The sequence below is a fragment of the Oncorhynchus clarkii genome, chromosome 14 (assembly GCF_045791955.1).
Source record: "Oncorhynchus clarkii lewisi isolate Uvic-CL-2024 chromosome 14, UVic_Ocla_1.0, whole genome shotgun sequence".
In the NCBI taxonomy this organism is placed as follows: Eukaryota; Metazoa; Chordata; class Actinopteri; order Salmoniformes; family Salmonidae; genus Oncorhynchus; species Oncorhynchus clarkii.
The window spans coordinates 10,858,380-10,885,000 of NC_092160.1; the positions used below are offsets into that span (position 1 = coordinate 10,858,380).

Genomic DNA, 26,621 nt, shown 5'->3' on the forward strand with positions numbered 1-26,621 from the left:
GAACTTCTCACCATTGATTAGGAGCTGTACAGTTGGAAAGCACTGGCAGCCATATGGTGTGAGTGAGTGATAGAGAGAGCAAGGGAAACTGTCAATCTTCTTACGGGATGGAAAAAGGCTTTATCTCCATTGATACACACCACACGTACAAACACACGCACACAGATTTTGATGTAGGGGTGGTGGGGGCTGTATGGAGGAAACTATTGTGAGAGCTCAGAAAATTGAGGGGTGGGGGGGGGGGGTTGGGTTAGCATGAGGGATGAGAGAGGGAGAGAGGGACACATCTGTTCAGATTGAGTGCGAGTGAGAGAAGAGAGAGTGCAAGAGAAAGAAGGACATAAAAGTCCGGGAAGAAGAGCTGGTAAGCATAGGATAAACTGCATTTTATCTTGTTCTGCCTAATGCTGCTCTGTCAATCATTAACTGTCGTATGTGTGTACACACTGTGTTTCTGTGTATGCACTAGTTTGTTATGTTTCCAGTATCGGTGTATTTAGCATTAACTGGTATTATATGTTTCTCACCCTCTCTTCATTAGTAGACTAGCAGTATGTATATTAGCATGTACAGAATATTATTTTTAGCTCATGTGTTTCTTTGCCATATTGTCTGACAGAGGGTGTTAGAACCAATTGTGTGTGATGCACATGCACTGGACCAGATGCTGGGTCCAAGTCCAGAGTGCGTGTTTAGAACCCAACATAATTAAAGAATCCATTCATTAACACCCAATGACCCTCACTGCCCTTTCATGACTCAACCACAACATGCCTCCCTACTTATTTTCTTTCTTTCTTTCTGTATATCCTACCTTCCCTCTGTCTCTCTCTCTCTCATCCCTTTATTATCTCCCTTCAACCTTGAAACAAAGGCCGAGACACCGCAGCTTTTATTTCCTCCCTTTCTCCTTCTATCTGTCCCTTGAGAAAAGGACTGAACCCCCATTCCACTTTATCTCATTACTTTACAACTGTCCTCCAGCATCGCTATATCCCTCCATCCATCCCGCCCTCTTTGCCCCCATCCTTTAACTAAATGACACCAGCTAATTCAATTAAAGCACCACATTCTTCTCAGCCCCCTTACACCCATCCCATCCACTTTCCTTCTGCATTTAAGTCGAGTGTCTTCTTGTGCACACTAACACAACCCTCCCCTACTTATTTTATGTTAAATGATCTTCCATCTCCTGATTAGATATTTATTGATTCATCTGCCTATTGAACATGCACAGTTGAGGTCGGAAGTTTACATACACTTAGGTTGGAGTCATTAAAACTCATTTTTCAACCACTCCACAAATGTCTTGTTAACAAACTATTGTTTTGGCAAGTCGGTTAGGACATCTACTTTGTGCATGACACAAGTCATTTTTCCAACAATTGTTTACAGACAGATTATTTCACTTATAATTCACTGTATCACAATTCCAGTGGGTCAGAAGTTTACATACACTAAATTGACTGTGCCTTTTAAACAGCTTGGACAATTCCAGAAAATGATGTCATGGCTTTAGAAGCTTCTGATAGGCAAATTGATATAATTTGAGTCAATTGGAGGTGTACCTGTGGATGTACTTCAAGGCCTACCTTCAAACTCAGTGCCTCTTTGCTTGACATCATGGGGAAATCAAAAGAAATCAGCCAAGACCTCAGAAAAAAAATTGTAGACCTCCACTAGTCGGGTTCATCCTTGGGAGCAATTTCCAAACTCCTGAAAGTACCATGTTCCTCTGTACAAACAATAGTATGCAAGCGTAAACACAATTTCCTCTATTTACCAAATCATGAGAGCAAACCACACACAAGTCAGAGTTAGTTATCACAAAGTCCATCTTTAATTATATGAGCTCTATCACAACCCTGTGACTCTCAGATCAATTCAGTGTCTATCAATGAATTCTCTGAGAGTCCCTCACACATTTCAACTGAGATCCTTTATAGCAAAGACACATAGTGAGACAGCATAGGCATAATTTATCGTTCAGCTTTGTCTCCTAAACTATGTTATTTTCTCAAACTCAGAACCATAAACCAATCCTCCATATCAACAGGCATATATCAAATCCATCCTATCTTGACAAGATCACAGAGACACACTGACTGGCACACAGACATTGTGGAGCCAAGAGATACACGCTTGACCTCTCCCCTCTCTCCGGCCCAAGCAACTTAGTCTTGACATAGAACAGATACTGCAACCCCGCCACAGTATTATATAAAAATAACATTCTGATGAGAAGTAACTTTATGATGAATATAAAACATCTTACCTATGTTACCAACCAATTCTGATTATTCCCCAACACCAGGCAGCCGTCATACTGCTCAGGATGGGGAAGCGTTCTGTCTCCTAGAGATAAACGTACTTTGGTGCGAAAAGTGCAAATCAATCCCAGAACAACAGCAAAGGACCTTGTGAAGATGCTGGAGGAAACAGGTACAAAGTATCTATATCCACAGTAAAACGAGTCCTATATCGACATAACCTCAGTAGGGCCGCTGCTCCAAAACCACCATAAAAAAAGCCAGACTATAGTTTGCAACTGCACATGGGGAGAAAGATCATACTTTTTGGAGAAATGTACTCTGATCTGATGAAACAGCAATAGACCTGTTCGGTCATAATGACCATCGTTATGTTTTGAGGAAAAAGGGGGAGGCTTGCAAGCCGAAGAACACCATCCCAACCGTGAAGCACGGGGGTGTTGTGGGGGTGCTTTGCTGCAGGAGGGACTGGTGCACTTCACAAAATGGATGGCATCATGAGGAAAGAAAATGATGTGGATATATTGAAGCAACATCTCAAGACATCAGTTAAAGCTTGTTCTCAAATGGACAATGACCCCAAGCATACTTCCAGAGTTGTGGAAAAATGGCTTAAGGACAACAAAGTCAAGATATTGGAGTGGCCATCACAAAGCCCTGACCTCAATCCTATTGAAAATTTGTGGGCAGAACTGAAAAAGCATGTGCGAGCAAGGAGGCCGACAAACCTGACTTAGTTACACCAGCTCTGTCAGGAAGAATGGGCCAAAATTCACCCAACTTATTGTGGGAAGCTTGTGGAAGGCTACCTGAAACGTTTGACCCAAGTTAAACAATCTAAAGGCAATGCTACCAAATACTAATTGAGTGTATGTAAACTTCTGACCCACTGGAAATGTGATGAAATAAATACAAGCTGAAATAAATCATTCTCTCTACTATTATTCTGACATTTCACATTCTTAAAGTAAAGTGTTGGTCCTAACTGACCTAAAACAGGGACTTTTTTCTAGGATTAAATGTCAGGAATTGTGAAAAACTGAGTTTAAATGTATTTGGCTAAGGTGTATGTAAACTTCAGACTTCAACTATATAGCCTACATCTACTGACTATCTTCATTGACGTTTTCATTCACCATTATTTTCAGAATAATATTGTATCTTTGCATTATTTAGGCTACATATTTCAATTTTCTCAATGATAACAGAGATTTACTCATTTTTATGCTGAGTAAAAAACTAGGCTATACAGCTTCGTTGTGATACACTGCTGGGCTATTATGATAATGTATATACCTCTGCATGTTTAAAGGATTTGCGACATATAGTGCAAAGGCCAAGCGTTTTAAGGCCATTGAAAGCCTTTAACATAAAGTGTGTAATGTAATGATAGCATGAAAGTTTTCTTTGGCAACAACAGCAGAAAACTAACATGTAAATCGGTGCTTTCCCATCTCCAGAGCGTTTTACCAGTAGTGCCAAAACGTCTCGAGAAGCACTGGTCCTGTCACAGCTTATCTACACTCCTCACGTCAACCCGACCATGAAGGACGGATGACGCTTCGGAGACCCGGACCCCTCGCCTGGATGAACTGACCTAAAGCGATAAATGTTCCCTCCCATTTTGTTTTGCGAGTTTCATTGGAATATGCGAGCGCCAGCGGGATGAAGGCAGCAGTGTGGAGTTTTCTCCTGCTGTGCGCGTGCACGCAAACCGTGTCCGTGGCCGGGATCCAGGGCTCGACAGTTGCCCCAACGGACACAACAGCATCCACCTCCTCTGCTCCTGTTACCCCAACTGACGAACAAAGCACTGGACTGGTGGTGAGGAAAAATGCAGAGGAGTACAATACCCTAGGGCTATTTTATTATTCATCCAGCATGGATTATTTATTTCAGCAAATTGCTAAGATTTATGATGGCCTTTGAAGTGAAAATAGTAAAAAAAAAAGAAAAAAAAGAAAGTGAAATAGTGAATACAAAAAAATGTGAAAACAAATTCACTACCAAAGTGATAAATCATTTGCCTTATCTGATTTTGTATCATACATTTTTTTCACTTTGCCTGCAAGGCCAGAGTGTTGAGCCTATATGTTTCATTGTGAAACTGGGCTCACATGGACTTGGAGCTGTACCTTCACAGGATTAGTCTAGATACTGTACATAGACACACTTTGAAGAGCAGTCAAACGCTGATTTTCACTTATCTAATCTTCACTTAGCTTAGTCATCTCTTTCCCTCTCAAAACGTCGACTTCTGCTTCTCAACATATGTCTCTAAGCAGCACAAGTGACGTTTTAGGACTGACCTACTATAATGCCTCTCAATGCAATGCCTCTGTTTCCTGTCCCAGGATTGGCTGACCAGGTATGGCTACCTCCCGCCTTCAGACCGCTCTACTGGACAGCTACAGGCCTGGACAGCTGTCACTCATGCTGTTAGAGCCATGCAGAGGTTCGCAGGCCTCGAGGATACAGGAGTTGCAGGTGAGAAAATAGAAATAGGGTTGAGAAAATTAGGTTGATTATATCCATCCTCTCTGTGTTGCTGTCTCTCTCACTCCTCCGTCTCTGTCTCTTTTTCTCTCCCGATCTGGCTTTCTCTCTCTCTCTCTCTCATTCCTGTGTTGCTGACCTATTGTTGACCTCCTCTCTCTCTGTCCTCTCTCAGATGAGGAGACACTGGCTCTGATGCGAGCCCCACGATGTTCACTGCCAGATGAAGGGGAGGAGCCAAAACCACTGGCCAATCAGCTCCAGGAGGGGCAGAGCCTGAGGAGAAAGAGGGCTGTGACCACATGGACAGGAAGAAACATCAACTGGAGGTTCATTAAACTACTGCTCACAATTCCTCATTCCTCATTCATCTCTGTATCTCACTAATCAACCCATTGTCACTTTCATTCTCAATACATCTCTAATTCTCCCTAGGTTGCGTTCATACCCCACCTCCTCCTCCCTCTCCCGTGAGACGATTCGCTCCCTGGTGTTTTACGCCCTGAGGGTGTGGGCGGACCCAACCCCACTGGAGTTCCACGAGGTCAGTCTCTTTCCCTGGATGTGTTAGTTGAATACAAAGATTACCCCCTCTTTCTCTCTCTCTCTCTCTCTCTCTCTCTCTCTCTCTCTCTCTCTCTCTCTCTCGCTTCTCCTCTCTCTCTCTCTCTCTCTCTCGCTCTCTCTCACTCTCTCTCTCTCTCTCTCTCTCTCTCTCTCTCTCTCTCTCTCTCTCTCTCTCTCTCTCTCTCTCTCTCTCTCTCTCTCTCTCTCTCTGACCTCACTTCATGTTTATCCTGTTACCAGGTGGGAGGCTCAGAAGGGGCAGACATGCAGGTGGACTTCCTCCACGGTTTCCATGGTGACAGATACCCCTTCGATGGGGCAGGGGGAGCTGTTGGCCACGCCTTTTTCCCCTCTGACCCTGCTAGAGCGGGCGGAGTACACCTGGATGCTGAGGAGGAGTGGGCGTTCCGCCAGCCAGGTGAGTGACAACAAAAAGACCCAGAGACATCAGAAAGAGGTACAGGGGGATTCAAGGTCCCTATCCAAATCAACAGTAGATCTGAAAGTTAAGGGAAGGTATTCATATTGCACTGATAGCCCTCTGGTAAGGTAGGTGGAATTTAAGTTTGAGTCTCCCCTGAGGTTCACAATAGAAATGGGTTTGGATGTAAGTTTTCAATTTGGAGAATGTTATGGACGCAGTCAACACACTACTAACAATCGCCCTAACCTGAACCAACCCCCCTCTCCCACCTCACCCCAGCCTCTGAGGGCACTGACCTGTTCACGGTCCTGGTGCATGAGTTTGGCCATGCCCTGGGTTTGTCCCACTCGTCTGCCAGGCGCTCTGTGATGAGACCCTACTACCAGAGCCCCGTAGGAGATCCTCTACACTACCGCCTGGGCCCCCACGACCTGGAGCACATCACCAGGCTCTACGGTCAGTCTCTGTGTGTGTTTATCTGTCTGTGTGTGTATATGTGTGTGTGTGATTGGTTCTGAAACGACGGTGTTGTGTTTGCAGGTAATAGAAATCGTCTCATGGTCACAGACGTTCCCCGGTTGGCGCCTGAACCTCAGCTGCGGCATCGCGACAGGCACGGACACCGACACAGACACAGGTACTGACAAACTTTAGACACAAGGACACAGACAGGGAAACAAAAGAGGATAAGGGTTAGCCACTCAACAAATAATACTCTCTTGGCCTTCCCTCCTTCCCTCCATTTCACTCCTGCCCTCTCTGATGCTCTCTCCTTCTCTTTCAGACATTCTGTAGACCGCTGTAACACTAGCTTTGATGCAGTGGCCAACATTAGGGGAGAGACGTTCTTCTTTAAAGGTGAGTGTGGTGTAGGTAGGCTGCCTATTGGTTGGGTTCTGCTGTGACTATTGTCCCCAGGTTCCCTCATTATTCTACTGGCATCATCGCCCCCCGGTGGATATATCCACGATTACAGGGCTGTGTACTGAACTCTCTGTCTCACCTCTTTTCATTCTTTCTTCACCCCTTTCTTCATCCTAATTTCTCTCGTTGTACCTTTCCTACCGTGCCTTCCTCCTCTCTGTTCCTCACCTCGCTCCCGCCCTCGTTCACACTCTACATTATTTTTTCCCCCTTTCTCATCTGTCACCTCCTTACCAACCTCCCTCTCTGGCAGGGCTGAGTATGTGGCGGGTCAGTACTGGGGGGCTGGTGTCGGGCCGGGGGGCCTCGGTGAGGAGGCTGTGGGGGGGTCTGCCCCCTAACCTGCCCCCTCTGCAGGCTGTGTTGGAGAGACACTTGGACCACGCCATCATCTTCATCACTGGTAGGCAACCTCTGACCCCAGCCACCCCACACAGTAGACCTCCACACAGATAGCTCTGGGTAGAATTTGCCCTAAACCAAAGATCTAGGATCAGCATTCCATTCCTGACTCCTAACCTTAACCATTTAGAAGGGAAATTATAAACTGACCTCAGATTCGTCTGATTATTCTACTCCACATAGCATCTCAATGCATCAGTGACGCATTATCAACAAAGGAGAATTAGTGCTACTCAACTGACTAAACTGTTAAAGTTTCTCGGTTGCTTGAGCACATTTGTCAAAATGACACTCAAATCATTAAATACATTAGATACACAAGATGAACTACCTCCTTCAAAATATACAGCCTGTTATGTCATGAAAAGTTATTAATTGAAAAGTCTACACCTGCGTTGCTTGCTGTTCGGGGTTTTAGGTTGTGTTTCTGTACAGCACTTTGTGACATCAGCTGATGTAAGAAGGGCTTTATAAACACATTTGATTGATTATTTCAATCAATCGTTACACAATGGCCCAATAAATACTGACTACAACACATCCTAACATGTTTTTTTTTACCCTTACTTTACATGGAAAGTGACTGAGAACACATTCTCATTTACAGCAATGACTTGGGGAATAGTTACATGGGAGAGGAGGGGGTGATGAATGAGCCAATTGTAACTGGGGATGATTAGGTGACCATGATTTTATGAGGGCCAGATTGGGAATTTAGCTTGGACACCAGGGTTAACACCCCTATTCTTATGATAAGTGCCATGGGATCTTTAGTGGCCACAGAGAGTCAGGACAGCCGTTTAACGTCCCATCCGAAAGATAGCACCCTATACAGGGCAATGTCCCCAATCAATGCCCTGGGGGATTGGGATATTTTTTTAGTCCAGAGGAAACGGTGCCTGCTACTGGCCCTCCAACACAAGTTCTCAAAATATGAGTAAGAATAAGAAATAAAAGTAACAAAAGAGAGCAGCAGTAAAATAATTATAGCGAGACCAAACACAGGCGGGTATCGGTACAGGGTCAATGTGTGGGGGCACCGGTTAGTTGAGGTAATATGTACATGTAGGTAGAGTTATTAAAGTGACTATGCATAGATGATAACAACAGAGAGTAGCAGCAGTGTAAAATAAGGTGGGGGGGGGGGGGGGGGTCAATGCAAATATTCTGGGTAGCCATTTGATTAGATGTTCAGGAGTCTAATAGCTTGGGGGTAGAAGCTGTTTAGAAGCCTCTTGGATCTAGACTTGGCACTCTGGCACCGCTTGCCGTGCGGTAGCAGAGAGAACAGTCTATGACTAGGGTAGCTGGAGTCTTTGACATTTTTTAGGGCCTTCTTCTGACACAGCCTTGTATAGAGGTCCTGGATGGTCAGGTCTCCGACCTCCTCCCTGTAGGCTGTCTTGTTGTTGCCGGTGATCAGGCCTACCACTGTTGTGTCATCGGCAAACTTAATGATTGTGTTGGAGTCATGGCTGGCTGTGCAGTCATGAGTGAACAGGGAGTACAGGAGGGGACTAAGCACGACACCCCTGAGGGGCCCCTGTGTTGAGGATCAGCGTGGCGGATGTGTTGTCATTAAAAGTGTCTTAGCAATTTAGAAAAATGAACATGATTCTAGTTTCTCTCTCCACCCATATTCATATATCCTTATGAATTGTAAACCAAACCTGAACCTTGAGAAGACTCTTTATTGCCTCTTTCTGTTTTGTGTTTTAGAATCCCAGTTTTGGCTGTTCAATGACCTCTCTCTCCAGGAGGGCTACCCCCGCCCCCTCTCAGCACTGAGGAAAGGGAGAGAGACAGAAGGAAAGAGAGGAGAGGAAGGAGAGGAGGAGCAGGGCCTGATGTGGGACCCAGAGGAAGGACCAATGTGGGGGGACATTGGAAAAGGGGAAGCAGGAGGAGAGGAAGAAGAGAGTGAGACCTGGACCGAGCTCATCAGAGGAGGAGTGAACGGGATTACGACAGAGAGAGACGGTGAGAGCGAGAGTGAGTGTGAGAGAGAGAGAGATGAACGAGAGTTTGTGAGATTCTATGAGACTGACTGTGAAAGATTATATGTGAGACACCTCACAATGTACAATACTGTACATGTGTGAAAAATTAAGCCCCATGCTATATATCACTTCCAGACATGGGTTCAAATACATGTGTATTTTAGTATTTTTTTCTGTATATTTTAATACCTTCAAATGCACAGCCCAAACAAGTACTTTTATTTTCATATTTGAATGGTTATTTGTAAAAAACCAAATAGTATACCAATATGTATTTGAAAGTATTTTAAAATACTTTTTTCAAATACTATCTTGAAATACCTGGTTTAAATGTATTTGAGTCAGTGTATTTGGGTATTTTCATTTTTTATAATAAAGGTTATCAGAATACTTGTTTTGAAATATATTGAAGGTCATTGAAATACCAAGTCTGATCCCTTCCTCAGGCTCCATCTACCTCTTCAAAGGAGATTCATATTGGAAGTTCCCCTACCCAGCTTCTGTCCCAGAGGTAGGATACCCTCGATCCCTGGCCACCGATTGGTTGGACTGCCCTCACCCTTCCGCACCTGTCCTAGACGACTTCTCTCGCTCTCCGTCTCCCCCTACTGGACGACAGGAGCTCCGTGAGAGGGGGAAGGAGGAGAGGGGGAGAGAAGAGAGGGGGGGCCAGAGCGGCCATGGCCTGGACAGAGACACAGACAGAGAGGGACTACAGCACTGGCCCTGCACTTGCCTGAATGGAGCAAAAGTTAGCAGCGTGAGCATGAATTCGTTCATATGTGCCCTGCTGTTGACTCTCCTCTCCCTGATAACTGTGTGATGTTAGGCTACGTCCCAATACTCTCGACGGCGTCCTCCTCTCACCCCCTTCTATCTCACGGCTACGTCCCAATACTCAACAATGCCCCCCCCCATTCCCTCCAGGTTGTGGCTGCTGTTGTCAATGGTGCTAGGTCCTTTCTCACCTTCCACTATGACAAAGTTTGCCATGCACCCTTACAATCCATTCCACATGCCTACCCTTAGGGCTGTGGTATAGGGGTTGGGCTAGGAGAAGCTAGGAATTTGGGACACAACCAAGAAGTCCCTACACCCCAAAGGAGGAATGTTTGTCCTGGACATTTCAGATGAATTATGAACAGTTATCTGCTGCTGGTGTACCTCTTTGTCTGTCTGTGAAATGTATCCCATAGCACCTTGTTGTACAGCCTACACTTGATGATTTCAGAACATTTTATCTGACCAAATAAAATAAAAACAACTCTATTGCCTTCAGTTTTCATTGTTAAACCATAACCGCAGACGACTAAATTATATTTTGATACTAACAGCAATAAACGTCACCATTAGGTTCATAGTCACCGTCAAAACGTGCCTCTTGGGGTGCTGCCCTATAGGTCCTTGACCAAACCAAACAAACTATAAATTATTAACAGTTGTAGAGGTCCAATTGTTTAATCTTGCTGTCACTGGGGTAGTTTTGGAATTTCCCTGCACCCTAGCGTTCAACCACATGCCAATTTGGGTAACTTCAGTATTACATAACTTGGGGAGAAACATTATCTTAAAACACTCCACCTCTGTATATATTGAAGGTGTTTCAGCTCATTGACTTTACTCTTGCTAAGTCTTACTTCTCTGAAGGCTCAGTTTACCTTGATCTGCACAATGTGTGTCCTCTACTTGGCCCCTCTCCTTGCTCTGTTGTCAGTGGGAACAGCAGCACCGGCGCCAGAGGATTGTGGACATCTGGTGAAACTGCTCGCACGGGAAGACCAACATACTGTGAGTACATCGCCTATCTATAGAGTGGACCTCAGTAGAGGCCCACGGTGGTGTTGGGGTGTGTTAGAAATAGTGATGATTTCCAATTTGTGAACTGTGTTGTATTGAATCTAATGGAGTTTAAAAGGCATTTGACTCCAACTTATAGGCAGTATACAGCCTCTGCCCTCAGGCACTATGCTTCACAGACAAATAGTGCTATAAAACGGAAATGTGTGAAATTAAATGACAGACCAATACATTTTCCCACAGATCTTTGGGAAGTGGATCTTCATCGAGGGTTTCTCAAACCATGAGATGTTCAACGCACTACTGAGAAAGACCAACAGCTCATGGATTGAAATCCTTCCCACTTCACACACCGAGACGGTCCTTTTGAACCAGGGAAACTTGATGTAAGTGATAGTAACTCTCTACAGCCTTATCTCTAACCACTCGTCATATGTCATTTGACACAGTAGTTATGCTATGTGAATAGACATTCTACAGCTCTAAGAAAAATATCTTTCTAGTGATTATCTAATTTCCTCTGATAGTGATGGAAAATGTCTTGACTCCTCTGCCAACATGACCTTTTCCAAAAACATTTGGCAAATCTCACGTAAGTCAAACATTATTGACTGGCAGGCCATCCATGATCTGATATAAAATAGGCTGTTAAAGTACTGTGAGTTACTGTGTTTTATTTTCCTACATAGAGAATAATATAACTGCCACTGGACACTTCCTACTATCCTGCCCTGACTGTCTCGTTATGGACCTCAATAGCACCATGGACGAAGTGCATATCCGATCTCTCTATATCTTTGGTAGGTGTATGTGTGTGTGTGTGTGTGTGTGTGTGTGTGTGTGTGTGTGTGTGTGTGTGTGTGTGTGTGCTTTTGAGATCCCTCCAATGGCCAGAACCAACATTTACCCAACAGAAATGTGGAAACCTTGGTCAATCAAGTCATAGAATCATCCAGTTTCTTTCTTCTTCTATTTCCAGGGAAGAGCAGGACACTGCCAGAGGCCGAGTTGAAACAGTTCCAGAAGCAGGCAGAATGCCTCCAGTATCCTCAGCCTGCACAGTTTTCCTATGATGGAGTTACAGGTCATTATTAACCCTAACCTATTCATCAAAAGAACACCAGGCAACATTTAGTATTATGGTGGTAGGGTTGAAGAAAAATATATTTAAAATATATACTGTATATTTAAAATAATATATATATTTACCAAATAATATATATAGGAGATTGGGAATTATGCAGACAATTACATTGATAGAAGCCACATTTTGCCTGCAATTTTAAAGCTTAAAAAAAGGTTATTATTCATTTACGTTGTCAATCATCAGTTTAGAATAGATCCCTGTTGCATGAGTCCTGTGTTCATTTAAACCTTGTCCAAGTTCTCATTAATGTCTCCTCTCTTCTCTCTGCAGAGTTTTGCGCTGAGAAAAAGGAGAGCTCACACACTGTTGAGTCACAAGATGTGAAGGATGGTTCACAGTGATATGGCTACTGAGGATGGAATGTTTGCATTAATAAAATGGTGTTCTCTTATACTGACTGCTTGTTTTGAAACGCATCCTCATCCACAAACACAGTAAAGCACGCGCGCAAACAGGCAGACACACACTCCCTGTTCTACCTCTTTAAATATGTAATATATCATCAGGGACCAGGGTGAACAACACCGGACTCATCACACTTTCCTGAAGAGTACCATTGTCAACTTCAAACCACGTTGACAATTCTGACCCCATACTCTCCCATATGACTCGATCGAACAGGAAGTCCGGGATCCAGTTATACAGACGTCCCCCAATGCCCAATGAATGCCAGGGTTGGTAATTTACCTGTCTTATATCAGCTCACTTGTGCTGAGGTGGTAGGGGTGGAAGTATTCAAGGTGTGTCCTTAAAAACCAATGTGCCAATTTCAATCAGCGCTACTGGTGATATTAAAGATTCACCAAAAGCTGGTCTCAGTGGTAAAGCAATTGGTTATATTGGACATTGTTTTTGTCCATGCAGCTTGGACTCTTTTGGCCTACATGTTTGTTATAACTAGGCCTATTGTAGGACTGTATACTATTCAATACATGGATAAGACAAACACCCATGCACATCTCCAAGGCATTCTTAACTCAAATACTTCTGCTAAGTATCAGAACTCAGGATAAGACCAAGATGCAGACGGCTAGAATCACAGATGTTTATTGACTCAAACGGGGGGCAGGCAAAAGACCGGTCAATGGTAGGCAGAGGTCCGTAATCCGGGGCAGAGTCAATAAGGCACAGAACGGCAGGCAGGCTCAGGGGCAGGCAGAGGTTAGTAATCGGGTCAGAGTCAGGCAGGTATAGAACGGGAGGCAAGCTCGGGATCAGGGCAGGCAGAATGGTCAGAACCGGGGAAACTAGGAAACAGAATCTTGAGAAAATAGGAAGACTGGAAAGCACACTGGTAAGACAAGAAGAACTGGCAAGAGACAAACAGGGAACACAGGTAGAAATGCACAGGGAATAATGGGGGTGGGCGACACCTAGAGGGGGAGACAAGCATAAAGAAAGATGAAAACGATCAGTGTGTGACACTAAGTTGAACTCAAATTCAAATCGAGAGACTGAAAAATAGCTTCTATCTCAAGGCCATCAGACTGTAAAACAGCCATCACTAACACAGAGAGGCTGCTGCCTACAAACATACTTGAAATCATTGACCACTTTAATAAATTGATCACTGGTCACTTTAATAATGCACTAATCATGTTTACATATCTTGCATTACTCATCCCATATGTATATACTCTATTTCATACCATATATTGCATCTTACCTATGCTTGCTCGTCCATATATTTATATGTATATATTCATATTCCATCCCTTTACTTAGATTTGTTTGTATTAGTTAGTTGTTGTGGAATTGTTAGATTACTTGTTAGATATTGCTGCAATGTCGGAACTAGATGCCCAAGCATTTCGCTACACTCGCAATAACAACTGCTAACCATGTGTATGTGACCAATAAAATTTTATTTTGAAATCACGCAGTTCCACAATTGGCAAGTAGGTGGGGATGAGACCGCGCTGAGACAGGCGCAACTCAACTGTCGCATCACCTTTTCAAGGAAATGTTGTAGGCTAACCAGGGGTTGTCATGTATGTCAATCTATTTTATGAAGAGATAAGGAAGTGACTTTCAGGCTTTTCATCATAGAATGTCCTTGGCGCAGTCATGGAGTAAACGTGAGAAGAACCTGAGTGGACTATCACCTGTGGATTCATTTGAACGGCAGCACTGTTTTCAGCATAAACCGAAGTTAGACGGAAGTTTTCTATTGACAGTTTGAGAGATGAGATGAGGCTCACCCATATAAAACTTGGATGTATTCTGGCTTGTGCTTTTCTCTCTCTAACCTGGTTAACCGCTCATAATGGAAATGGTAAGGTGTCTCACATGTCACACTATTCTTTTTACATTATGATGTATTAGGCTACAAACTTTTTTCAAAAGGTTAAACCTTGTACATAACTGAATTCATTTTTCTATTGTTTTCAAATGGTAATACTGGAAGCTAAATACGTGATAAATTGAACATTATAAACTGGATGGTCCGAGCCCTGAATGCTGATTGGCTGACAGCCGTGGTATGACAAAACATTTATTTTTACTGCTTCAATTACGTTGGTAAACAGTTTATAATAGCAATAAAGCACCCGGGGGTTTGTGGTATATGGCCAATATACCACGGCTAGGGGCTGTGTCCAGGCACTCCGCGATGCATTGTGCATAAGAACAGTCCTTAGGCGTGGTATATTGGCCATATACCACACCCCCTCATGTCTTATTGCTTAATTATACAACGGGTGGGTCTAATCCTGAATGCTGATTGGTTAAAACTGCATTCCAGCCGGTGTCTATTCCACAAGTTACCACAGGCTAAATCCATGACATGAAAATGCCTATTTACTCCATCTGACTGCGCAATCCGCTGTCTCATCAGCCTAGCCAGGCAATTTATGAACTTTATATCCGCTATAAAGAGCATCTAGACATTATCTCACATTTCTTTTAGACTAACATTTAGTGTTCAACAGCAGAGATTTGTAGAAACCTTGCTGTCAGTCTCTCCGACATTTGCAACATTGTTTTAATATTCAAATTCGATCTCCAGGATGAGACAGACAGGCAGGCAGCATTTCTTAGCCAATCAAAATCATAAATCGTCCGGAATCATTTTTATGGATATATACAAAGACTTTTCAATTGAAAAAAGGTCAAGTGAAATGAAGTGCAGCTAGTTTGCACTCTCTGCAGCTTCAGTTTGAAGTGATTGTGTTAGGTGTGTTGTCGGCTAGCTCCTCTGAACAACAGTGTCTTGACAAGTGAGCACATTTTCTATGCCAGGAAAAATTGCACCTCATCAATTAAAATCAAATTTTATTGATCCCATACACGTGTTTAGCAGATGTTATTGCTGGTGTAGCTAAATGCTTATGCTTCTAGTTCAACAGTGCAGCGATTTATAACAAGTAATATCTAACAATTTCACAACAAATATCTAATACACACAAATCTAAGTAAAGGAATGGAATTAGGAATATATAAATACATGGATGAGCAATTTCAGAGCGGCATAGACTAAGATACAGTAGATAGTGTAGAATACAGTATATATATATATATATATATATAAGAAGAGTAATGCAAGATATGTAAACATTATTAAAGTGAATAGTGTTCAATTATTAAAGTGGCCAGTGATTTCAAGTATGTGTATGTAGGCTGCAGCCTCTCTGATAGTGATGGCTATTTAACAGTCTGATGGCCTTGAGATAGAAGCTGTTTTTCAGTCTCTTGGTCCCAGCTTTGATGCACCTGTACTGACCTCGTCTTCTGGATGATAGCGGGGTGAACAGGCAGTGGCTCGGGTGGTTGTTGTCCTTGATGATCTTTTTGGCCTTCCTGTGACATCGGGTGGTGTAGGTGTCCTGGAGGGCAGGTAGTTTGCCCCCGGTGATGTGTTGTGCAGACCACACCACCCTCTGGAGAGCCCTGCGGTTGTGGGCAGTGCAGTTGCCATACCAGGCGGTTATACAGCCCGACAGGATGCTCACAATTGTGCATCTATAAAAGCGTGTGAGGGTTTTAGGCGACAAGCCAAATTTCTTCAGACTCCTGAGGTTGAAGAGACTCTGTTGTGCCTTCTTCACCACACTGTCTGTGTGGGTGGACCATTTGTTTGTCAGTGATATGTACGCCAATGAACTTAAAACTTTTCACCTTCTCCACTACTGTCCCGTCGATGTGGATGGGGGGGTGCTCCCTCTGTTTCCTGAAGTCCATGATCATCTCCTTTGTTTTGTTGACATTGAGTGAGAGGTTATTTTCCTGACATCACACTCTCAGAGCCCTAGCTCATTGTTATGGATGTATCCAAATAAATGTCACTAGAAAACAGCTTAAACTAATGCAAAATCAGCTACTTTGCTGTTATTCTTGCTGGACTTTTTGACGTGACTGTAAGTTAGCCGTAGTTGGCTTTCTAGCAAGCAAGGGATAAGAACGTTTCCAGCCAGTATGGCAATGGAACATTTAGAACGAACGTCTCTGGCAATCGAACAGATAGAACGAACGACCAGCCGGCTTGGGTAGCAACCCTAGATTTTTGTCGGGACTATATCTTGTGGAAGGATGAAATAGTATGAATAAATAACATTTTTTATGAAAATATGTAAATCATTATTTGAATATGTTGGTAAGCCATTGTATGAAAGTGATAATGCCCTCGAAGCCGTTGTTTGGAGGATATATTGGCACGGTGCCAATAACACCCGTGCCATTATATCCGCCCAACACCGGCTTCTTGGGCATTATCACTTAATTGTAAATTGGGTGGTACAAGTCCTGAATGCTGATTGGCTGACAGCCCTGGTATATCAGAATGTATACCACGGGTATGACAAAAATGTATTTTTGCTGGTCTAATTAAGTTGGTAACCAGTTTATAATAGCAATAAGGCACCTCTGGGCTTTGTGGTATATGGCCAATATACCACGGTTAAGGGCTGTGTCCCGGCACTCCTTATTGCGTCGTGAATAAGAACAGCCCTTAGCCGTGGTATATTAGCCATATACCACACCTCCTCGGGCCTTATTGCTTAAATATATTGAATCATATAGGTCTACCTAGAATTGGAATGGTTCTCATCTAGATGTATTGCCATGATTTTGCAACACCAGGGGCCGCGTTTATAAACATTGCATGAGTACAAAATATACCCTAAAATGTGCATGTGCCAGTTTTAATGCAAAAGTTGGCATATATTTAAAAATATATCTTCATGTGAGAATGTGCTCACCTCCCTGCAAACCTTAGACCATGTGTAAGCACATCTGTTAGTGATTGAAATCATTATTGTATTGAAAGCTGGCAAGTAAATAACTAAAAAAAGGAAAACAGGAAAACATTATTAACAATGCACCATTAGTGAGAAAAGAGACAATCTGTTTGTTTTTTTAGAATCTAAAATAATTTGACACAGGAATCTTTTTTCTATTTTATTTTCATAACCAATGCAGAATATATTCACACCTTTTCTGGCCATGATATTCCCCAAGGACCCATACAACAAATAACCATGCGTATCTCTCATTTAATTGCACCTAGTAGCCTGGTAAATAGATATATGTATTTCAAATTTTGCAATATCATAGGCAGCATGGTTTATAATACCGTTATGCAGTCTAATTTAAGAGCTGATATTTTATATTGAAGTATGCCTAAGTATCAAGTTTCAAGTTTGTCATGTGCACAAGTACAGTGAAATGTCTTTCTTGCTTGCTCTTTCCCAACATTGTAGTAATTAATATCAGTAGTACTATAAAAAAAAATGTCAAGTAGCACAAAAAACATAATTAGAAATCTGGCTTGTAAATAGAACTGTATAGTGTAAGTACTGTAATTGCATTCTTTGACTAGCCTGCCCTACAATGTTTCAGAATTCTGGACAGTCCATCATATTTAGGTTGAGGCAAAAGTCAATATAAAACATTGTTGAAATTAAAACGTTCTGCTAACAGGTCCACGACAATTTGCAACTGTTTTCTCATTTAGAAACTGACCGTCATTATCCAGATACAGAATAAATTACTGCTAAAGATGAAAACATTCTGCCAACACATTAAATAGACCGATAGTTTATGTCAAATATTTGACAGTATGGGTAGGCTACAGTAGGCCTATTGCTATGTGATAGGAGCACGACATCATTGCCTATTTAATCTCAGAGCCTATGCCAAGGCAGGGCATATTGTAGTGTTTAAGAGATAAGCAGCATGTTATTATGCACACCTGGTTAAAATGGTATGCACGTATTCAGTGCGTGATATTGGAAATATGTATCTGATTGGATACGCATAGTTTTATTGGCAGACCCTCATTGGTTGTTGGCCAAGGTATTCAAGTGTGCTTCCTTTGAGCGGGTGGAGATGGACTCAGCTTGGAACCGGCAATGTTGTATACGCTGTCATGTTGGAAATAAACCTCTTTGTGATGTTAATGTAAAGTTTCTCTTTACAATAACTAAAAAGAACCTGCTTCCTTTAACCGGGGATGCAACACATATAAACCCAATAATCTATTGACAAACTAAATATTGAACAACAAATTCTTATTTTGCACACCCAGAGGCACACCCAGAGGCCGGTGATTTTAACGCAGGGAAACTGAAATCCGTTACCAGTATGTCCTGTGCAACTAGAGGCGACAAAATTATAGATCACCTTTACTCCACACACATAAATGCATACAAGGCTCTCCCTTTCGCAAATCTGACCATAACTTTATCCTCCTGGTTCCAGTTTACAAGCAAAAACTCAAAAAGGAAGTACCAGTGACATGCTCAATATGGAAGTGGTCCGATGATGCTAAGCTACAGGACTGTTTTGCTAGCACAGACTGGAATATGTTCCGGGATTCATCCGATGACATTGAGACGTTTACCACATCATTCACCGGCTTCTTTCGTAAGTGCTGTGACGTCTTCTTCCCCACAGTGACCGTACGTTTATATCCCAACAAGAAGCCATGGATTACAGGCAACATCCACACTGAGCTATTGGCTAAAACTGCCGCTTTCAAGGAGTGGACACTTATGCGGAAGCTTATAAGAAATCCCTCCGATAAGCCATGAAACAGGCAAAGCAGCAATACAGGACAAAGGTGGATTCCTACTACACCGGCTCTGACACTTGTTGAATGTGCGCAAGCAAAATGCCTTGTATGCTCGCTTCAAGGCAAGCAACACAGAACCATTGTTTACCAGGATGCATATTTGGAGCATGCGCTGACCAGCTGGAAAGTGTCTTCACTGACATTTTTAACCTCTCCCTGACCCAGTCTGTAATATGGGTTTGGTTGCCATGGCGCCGACAGAGATGGCCGCCTCGCTTCGTGTTCCTAAGAAACTATGCAGTTTTTTGTTTTTTTACGTGTTATTTCTTACATTGGTACCCCAGGTCATCTTAGGTTTCATTACATACAGTCGAGAAGAACTACTGAATATAAGATCAGCGTCAACTCACCATCAGTACAACCAAGAATATGATTTTCGCAAAGCGGATCCTGTGTTCTGCCTTTCAACCAGGACAACGGAATGGATCCCAGCCGGCGGCGACCCAAAAAAACGACTCCGTAAAAGAGGGAAATGAGGCGGTCTTCTGGTCAGACTCCGGAGACGGGCACATCGTGCACCACTCCCTAGCATTCTTCTCGCCAATGTCCAGTCTCTTGACAACAAGGTTGATGAAATCCGAGCAAGGGTAGCATTCCAGAGGGACATCAGAGACTGTAACGTTCTTTGCTTCACGGAAACATGGCTCACTGGAGAGACGCTATCGGGCAGCCAGCGGGTTTCTCCGCGCATCGCACCGACAGAAACAAACATCTTTCTGGTAAGAAGAGGGGCGGGGGCGTATGCCTTATGGCTAACGAGACGTGGTGTGATCACAGAAACATACAGGAACTCAAATCCTTCTGTTCACCTGATTTAGAATTCCTCACAATCAAATGTCGACCGCATTATCTACCAAGATAATTCTCTTCGATTATAATCACAGCCGTATATATTCCCCCCCAAGCAGACACATCGATGGCTCTGAACGAACTTTATTTGACTCTTTGCAAACTGGAATCCATACATCCTGAGGCTGCATTCATTGTAGCTGGGGATTTTAACAAGGCTAATCTGAAAACAAGGCTCCCTAAATTGTATCAACATATCGATTGCGCAACCAGGGCTGGAAAAACCTTGGATCATTGTTATTCTAACTTCCGCGACGCATATAAGGCCCTGCCCCGCTCTCCTTTCGGAAAAGCTGACCACAACTCCATTTTGCTGATCCCTGCCTACAGACAGAAACTAAAACAAGAAGCTCCCACGCTGAGGTCTGTCCAACGCTGGTCCGACCAAGCTGATTCAGCCTCCAGTATTTATGCTGCAGTAGTTTATGTGTCGGGGGGCTAGGGTCAGTTTGTTATATCTGGAGTACTTCTCCTGTCCTATTCGGTGTCCTGTGTGAATCTAAGTGTGCGTTCTCTAATTCTCTCCTTCTCTCTTTCTCTCTCTCGGAGGACCTGAGCCCTAGGACCATGCCCCAGGACTACCTGACATGATGACTCCTTGCTGTCCCCAGTCCACCTGGCTGTGCTGCTGCTCCAGTTTCAACTGTTCTGCCTTATTATTATTCGACCATGCTGGTCATTTATGAACATTTGAACATCTTGGCCATGTTCTGTTATAATCTCCACCCGGCACAGCCAGAAGAGGACTGGCCATCCCACATATGCTCTCTCTAATTCTCTCTTTCTTTCTCTCTCTCTGAGGACCTGAGCCCTAGGATCATGCCCCAGGAATACCTGACATGATGACTCCTTGCTGTCCCCAGTCCACCTGACTGTGCTGCTGCTCCAGTTTCAACTATTCTGCCTTATTATTATTCGACCATGCTGGTCATTTATGAACATTTGAACATCTTGACCATGTTTTGTTATAATCTCCACCCGGCACAGCCAGAAGAGGACTGGCAACCCCACATAGCCTGGTTCCTCTCTAGGTTTCTTCCTAGGTTTTGGACATTTCTAGGAAGTTTTTCCTAGCCACCGTGCTTCTACACCTGCATTGCTTGCTGTTTGGGGTTTTAGGCTGGGTTTCTGTACAGCACTTTGAGATATCAGCTGATGTACGAAGGGCTATATAAATAAATTTGATTTGATTTGATTCCACACTCCAAGACTGCTTCCATCACGTGGACTGGGATATGTTTCGTATTGCGTCAGATAACAACATTGACGAATACGCTGATTCGGTGTGCGAGTTCATTAGAACGTGTGTTGAAGATGTCGTTCCCATAGCAACGATTAAAACATTCCCTAACCAGAAACCGTGGATTGATGGCAGCATTCGCGTGAAACTGAAAGCGCGAACCACTGCTTTTAATCAGGGCAAGGTGACTGGTAACATGACCAAATACAAACAGTGCAGCTATTCCCTCCGCAAGGCTATCAAACAAGCTAAGCGTCAGTATAGAGACAAAGTAGAATCTCAATTCAACGGCTCAGACACAAGAGGTATGTGGCAGGGTCTACAGTCAATCACGGACTACAAGAAGAAAACCAGCCCAGTCACGGACCAGGATGTCTTGCTCCCAGGCAGACTAAATAACTTTTTTGCCCGCTTTGAGGACAATACAGTGCCACTGACACGGCCTGCAACGAAAACATGCGGACTCTCCTTCACTGCAGCCGAGGTGAGTAAAACATTTAAACGTGTTAACCCTCGCAAGGCTGCAGGCCCAGACGGCATCCCCAGCCGCGCCCTCAGAGCATGCGCAGACCAGCTGGCCGGTGTGTTTACGAACATATTCAATCAATCCCTATACCAGTCTGCTGTTCCAACATGCTTCAAGAGGGCCACCATTGTTCCTGTTCCCAAGAAAGCTAAGGTAACTGAGCTAAACGACTACCGCCCCGTAGCACTCACTTCCGTCATCATGAAGTGCTTTGAGAGACTAGTCAAGGACCATATCACCTCCACCCTACCTGACACCCTAGACCCACTCCAATTTGCTTACCGCCCAAATAGGTCCACAGACGATGCAATCTCAACAACACTGCACACCGCCCTAACCCATCTGGACAAGAGGAATACCTATGTGAGAATGCTGTTCATTGACTACAGCTCGGCATTCAACACCATAGTACCCTCCAAGCTCGTCATCAAGCTCGAGACCCTGGGTCTCGACCCCGCCCTGTGCAACTGGGTACTGGACTTCCTGACGGGCCGCCCCCAGGTGGTGAGGGTAGGCAACAACATCTCCTCCCCGCTGATCCTCAACACTGGGGCCCCACAAGGGTGCGTTCTGAGCCCTCTCCTGTACTCCCTGTTCACCCACGACTGCGTGGCCACGCACGCCTCCAACTCAATCATCAAGTTTGCGGACGACACAACAGTGGTAGGCTTGATTACCAACAACGACGAGACGGCCTACAGGGAGGAGGTGAGGGCCCTCGGAGTGTGGTGTCAGGAAAATAACCTCACACTCAACGTCAACAAAACTAAGGAGATGATTGTGGACTTCAGGAAACAGCAGAGGGAACACCCCCCTATCCACATTGATGGAACAGTAGTGGAGAGGGTAGCAAGTTTTAAGTTCCTCGGCATACACATCACAGACAAACTGAATTGGTCCACTCACACAGACAGCATTGTGAAGAAGGCGCAGCAGCCTCAGGAGGCTGAAGAAATTCGGCTTGTCACCAAAAGCACTCACAAACTTCTACAGATGCACAATCGAGAGCATCCTGGCGGGCTGTATCACCGCCTGGTACGGCAACTGCTCCGCCCACAACCGTAAGGCTCTCCAGAGGGTAGTGAGGTCTGCACAACGCATCACCGGGGGCAAACTACCTGCCCTCCAGGACACCTACACCACCCGATGTTACGGGAAGGCCATAAAGATCATCAAGGACAACAACCACCCGAGCCACTGCCTGTTCACCCCGCTATCATCCAGAAGGCGAGGTCAGTACAGGTGCATCAAAGCTGGGACCGAGAGACTGAAAAACAGCTTCTATCTCAAGGCCATCAGACTGTTAAACAGCCACCACTAACATTGAGTGGCTGCTGCCAACACACTGACTCAACTCCAGCCACTTTAATAATGGGAATTGATGGGAAATGATGTAAAATATATCACTAGCCACTTTAAACAATGCTACCTAATATAATGTTTACATACCCTACATTATTCATCTCATATGTATACGTATATACTGTACTCTATATCATCTACTGCATCCTTATGTAATACAGTATCACTAGCCACTTTAACTATGCCACTTTGTTTACATACTCATCTAATATGTATATACTGTACTCGATACCATCTACTGTATATTGCCTATGCTGCTCTGTACCATCACTCATCCATATATCTTTATGTACATATTCTTTATCCCCTTACACTGTGTATAAGACAGTAGTTTTGGAATTATTAGTTAGATTACTTGTTGGTTATTACTGCATTTTCGGAACTAGAAGCACAAGCATTTCGCTACACTCGCATTAACATCTGCTAACCATGTGTATGTGACAAATAAAATTTGATTTGATTTGATTAATACCTACGTGTTTCAAGCAGACCAACAAAGTCCCTGTGCCCAAGATAACCTGTCTAAATGACTATCGCCCCATAGCACTCACATCTGTAGCCATAAAATGCTTTGAAAGGCTGGTCATGGCTCACATCAACACCATCATCCCAGACACTCTGCACCCACTCCAATTTGCATAACACCCCAACAGATCCACAGATGACACAATCTCTATTGCTCGCCACACTGCCCTCTCCCACGTTGACCCTCAATGGGGGCCCCTCAGAGGTGCGTGTTTAGTCCCCTCCTGTACACCCTGTTCACCCACGACTGTGTGGCTGCGCACGACTCCAGCTCCGTCATTAAGTTTGCTGACGACACAACAGTTGTAGGCCTAATCACTGACAATGATGAGACAGCCTATAGGGAGAAGTTTAGTGATGTGGCAGTGTGGTGCCAGGACAACAAACTCTCCCTCAACGTCAGCAAGACAAAGGAGCTGATTGTGGGACTACAGGAAATGGAGGTCCGAGCGCACCCCTATCCACATCGACAGGGCTGTAGTGGAGCAGGTAGAGAGCTTCAAGTTCCTCCGTGTCCAAATCACTTAGAAATTAACATGGTCCATACACAACACAGTCATGAAGAAGGCACGACAAATTCTTCTTCCCCCTTTGGGCTGAAATATATTGGCATGGACTTTCAGATCCTCTTGACTGGCTGCATCACCGCTTGATATGGCAACTGCAGGGCACCCGACCGTAAGGCGCTACAGAGGGTAGTGCGTACGGCCCAGTACATCACTGGTGCCCGAGCTCCCTGCCATCCAGGACCTCTATACCAGGTGGTGTCAAAGGAAGACCCTAAAAATTGTCAAAGACTCCAGCCACCCAAGTCAGACTTTTCTCGCTGCTAGTGGTACTGATGTACCAAGTCTGGAACCAACAGGACCCTGAACAGCTTCTACCCCCAAGCCATAAGACTGCTAAATAGTTAATCAAATAGCTGCCCGAATTTGCACTAACTCTTTTGACTCCTCACATATGCTGCTGCTACTGTTTATTATTATTTATTATTTATCCTGTTGCCTAGTCACTTTATTCAGACCTATATGTAAATATCTACCTCAATTACCTCTTACCCATGCACATCGACCCGGTACTTGTACCATGTGTACTGTATAGCCAAGCTATCTTTACTCATTGTGTATTTATTCTTTGTGTTATTATTTTTCCATTATTTTTCTATTTCTCTCTGAATTGTTGGGAAGGACCTGTAAGTTAGCATTTGACGGTTAGTCTACCTGTTGTTTACGTGACTAACAATTTGACTGATTTTGATTCAATGACTTAAAAACCACTAGCGTGTGAGTTCCTTGTTGTCTGGGAAACACCATTCTTTTTCTGCTTTAGACGTGTAACCCAGTAACTAAAACACAGGGTTTGTTGTTTGAGGAACTATGTGGTATGAATGAGGTTGTCATGGAAATCACAGCAGTGGAACGGGACTATGGGAAGATTAGCCTATACCTATTGTTGTCCTGCACCCAACTCCTCAATACATTTGCAAATTTGATGTCGATGGAGCTTTTTGAAATACACTCTTTCAAACATGGACTTGTAACTGTTATACTCTCTCTATCTCTTCTTATCTCTTTCTGTCATGCAACTGTATGGGTGTGTGTGTGTGTGCCTGTCGGTATGTGTACACGCGTGTGTGTATGTGTAGATGGGGATGAACCCCCCAACCACCCAGTTATGATCCAGCTGTATGAACGTCTGCTGGCTGCAGAGTTCAAGGGGGAGCTGCTGTCCAGGGAGCTCAGCAGTGTTCTGACCAGCCTGAGGAACCTCACCATACCTAACAACAGTTCCTCCACTAATATCCCAGGTGAGGGGACAGAGTTATCATGTTATCATCCGAGTACAGTCGCATCACAGGTGACACAGTACAGCCATCCCACTGGGCACACACAGGTTGAATCAACGTTGTTTCCACGTCATTTTAATTAAATTATGTTGAACCAACAGAATATACAGTACAAGGAAAAAGTTTGGACACACCTACTCATTCCAGGGTTTTTCTTTATTTTTACTATTTTCTACATTGTAGAAAAATTGTGAAGACATCAAAACTATGAAATAACACATATGAAATCATGTAGTAACCAAAAGAGTGTTAAACAAATCAATATATATATATTTATTTTTGATATTCTTCTTGCCACTTTCTCAACCAGCTTTTTTATGTAATTATTTTATTTTTATTTAACCTTTATTTAATTAGGCAAGTCAGTTAAGAACAAATTCTTATTTACAATGACGGCCTACCAAAAGGCAAAAGGCCTCCTGCGGGGACGGGAGCCTGGGATTAAAACAATAAATACAGTATAGATATAGGACAAAACACACATCACAACTAGAGATACACAACACTACATAAAGAGAGACCTAAAGACAACAACATAACAAGGCAGAAACACATGACAACACAGCATGGTAGCAACACAATATGGTAGCAGCACAAAAACATGGTACAAACATTATTGGGCAAAGTCAACAGCACAAAGGTCAAGAAGGTGGAGACAACAATACATCTTACAAAGCAGCAACAACTGTCAGTAAGAGTGTCCATGATTGAGTCTTTGAATGAAGAGATTGAGATAAAACTGTCCGGTTTGAGTGTTTGTTGCAGCTCGTTCCAGTTGCTAGCTGCAGCGAACTGAAAAGAGGAGCAACCCAGGGATGTGTGTGCTTTGGGGACCTTTAACAGTATGTGACTGGCAGAACGGGTGTTGTATGTGTAGGATGAGGTCTGCAGTAGGTATCTCTGATAGGAGGGAGTGAGGCCTAAGAGGGTTTAATAAATAAGCATCATCCAGTGTGTCTTGCGACGGGTATACAGAGATGACCAGTTTACAGAGGAGTATATTGTGCTGTGATGTGTCCTATAAGGAGCATTGGTGGCAAATCTGATGGCCGAATGGAAAAGAATATCTAGCCGCTTGAGAGCACCCTTACCTGCCGATCTATAAATTATATCTCCGAAATCTAGCATGGGTAGGATGGTCATCTGAATCTGGGTTAGTTTGGCAGCTGGGGTGAAA

The 26,621-nt window shown here is 43.7% G+C and overlaps 3 protein-coding genes across 4 annotated transcripts in view; all 3 read left to right on the plus strand.

The window, feature by feature from the left end:
* The first annotated feature begins 326 nt into the window (after positions 1-326).
* LOC139365972 (matrix metalloproteinase-17-like) lies at positions 327-10,350 on the plus strand. Its single transcript, XM_071103042.1, has 12 exons — positions 327-364; positions 3,731-4,094; positions 4,625-4,757; positions 4,942-5,095; positions 5,202-5,310; positions 5,574-5,751; positions 6,037-6,213; positions 6,298-6,394; positions 6,542-6,615; positions 6,935-7,084; positions 8,803-9,063; positions 9,530-10,350. Exons 2-12 carry the CDS (start codon positions 3,936-3,938, stop codon positions 9,904-9,906), a joined length of 1,869 nt encoding a protein of 622 aa, XP_070959143.1. The 5' UTR covers positions 327-364; positions 3,731-3,935; the 3' UTR covers positions 9,907-10,350.
* A 219-nt stretch (positions 10,351-10,569) lies between these two features.
* Positions 10,570-12,418, plus strand: LOC139365973 (saxitoxin and tetrodotoxin-binding protein 1). The gene is made up of 6 exons (XM_071103043.1): positions 10,570-10,871; positions 11,124-11,266; positions 11,408-11,472; positions 11,570-11,680; positions 11,860-11,964; positions 12,298-12,418. The coding sequence occupies exons 1-6, from the start codon at positions 10,755-10,757 to the stop codon at positions 12,366-12,368; spliced, it is 612 nt and encodes a 203-aa protein (XP_070959144.1). The 5' UTR covers positions 10,570-10,754; the 3' UTR covers positions 12,369-12,418.
* A 1,579-nt stretch (positions 12,419-13,997) lies between these two features.
* LOC139366263 (alpha-1,3-mannosyl-glycoprotein 4-beta-N-acetylglucosaminyltransferase B-like) overlaps positions 13,998-26,621 on the plus strand; it is a 31,990-nt gene continuing 19,366 nt past the window's right edge. For both annotated transcript variants that reach the window (XM_071103544.1, XM_071103545.1), the window contains exons 1-2: positions 13,998-14,302; positions 25,244-25,405. In XM_071103544.1, the coding sequence (XP_070959645.1) occupies positions 14,218-14,302; positions 25,244-25,405 (247 nt within the window). In that variant the 5' untranslated portion in view covers positions 13,998-14,217. The remainder of the gene's footprint in view (positions 14,303-25,243; positions 25,406-26,621) is intronic.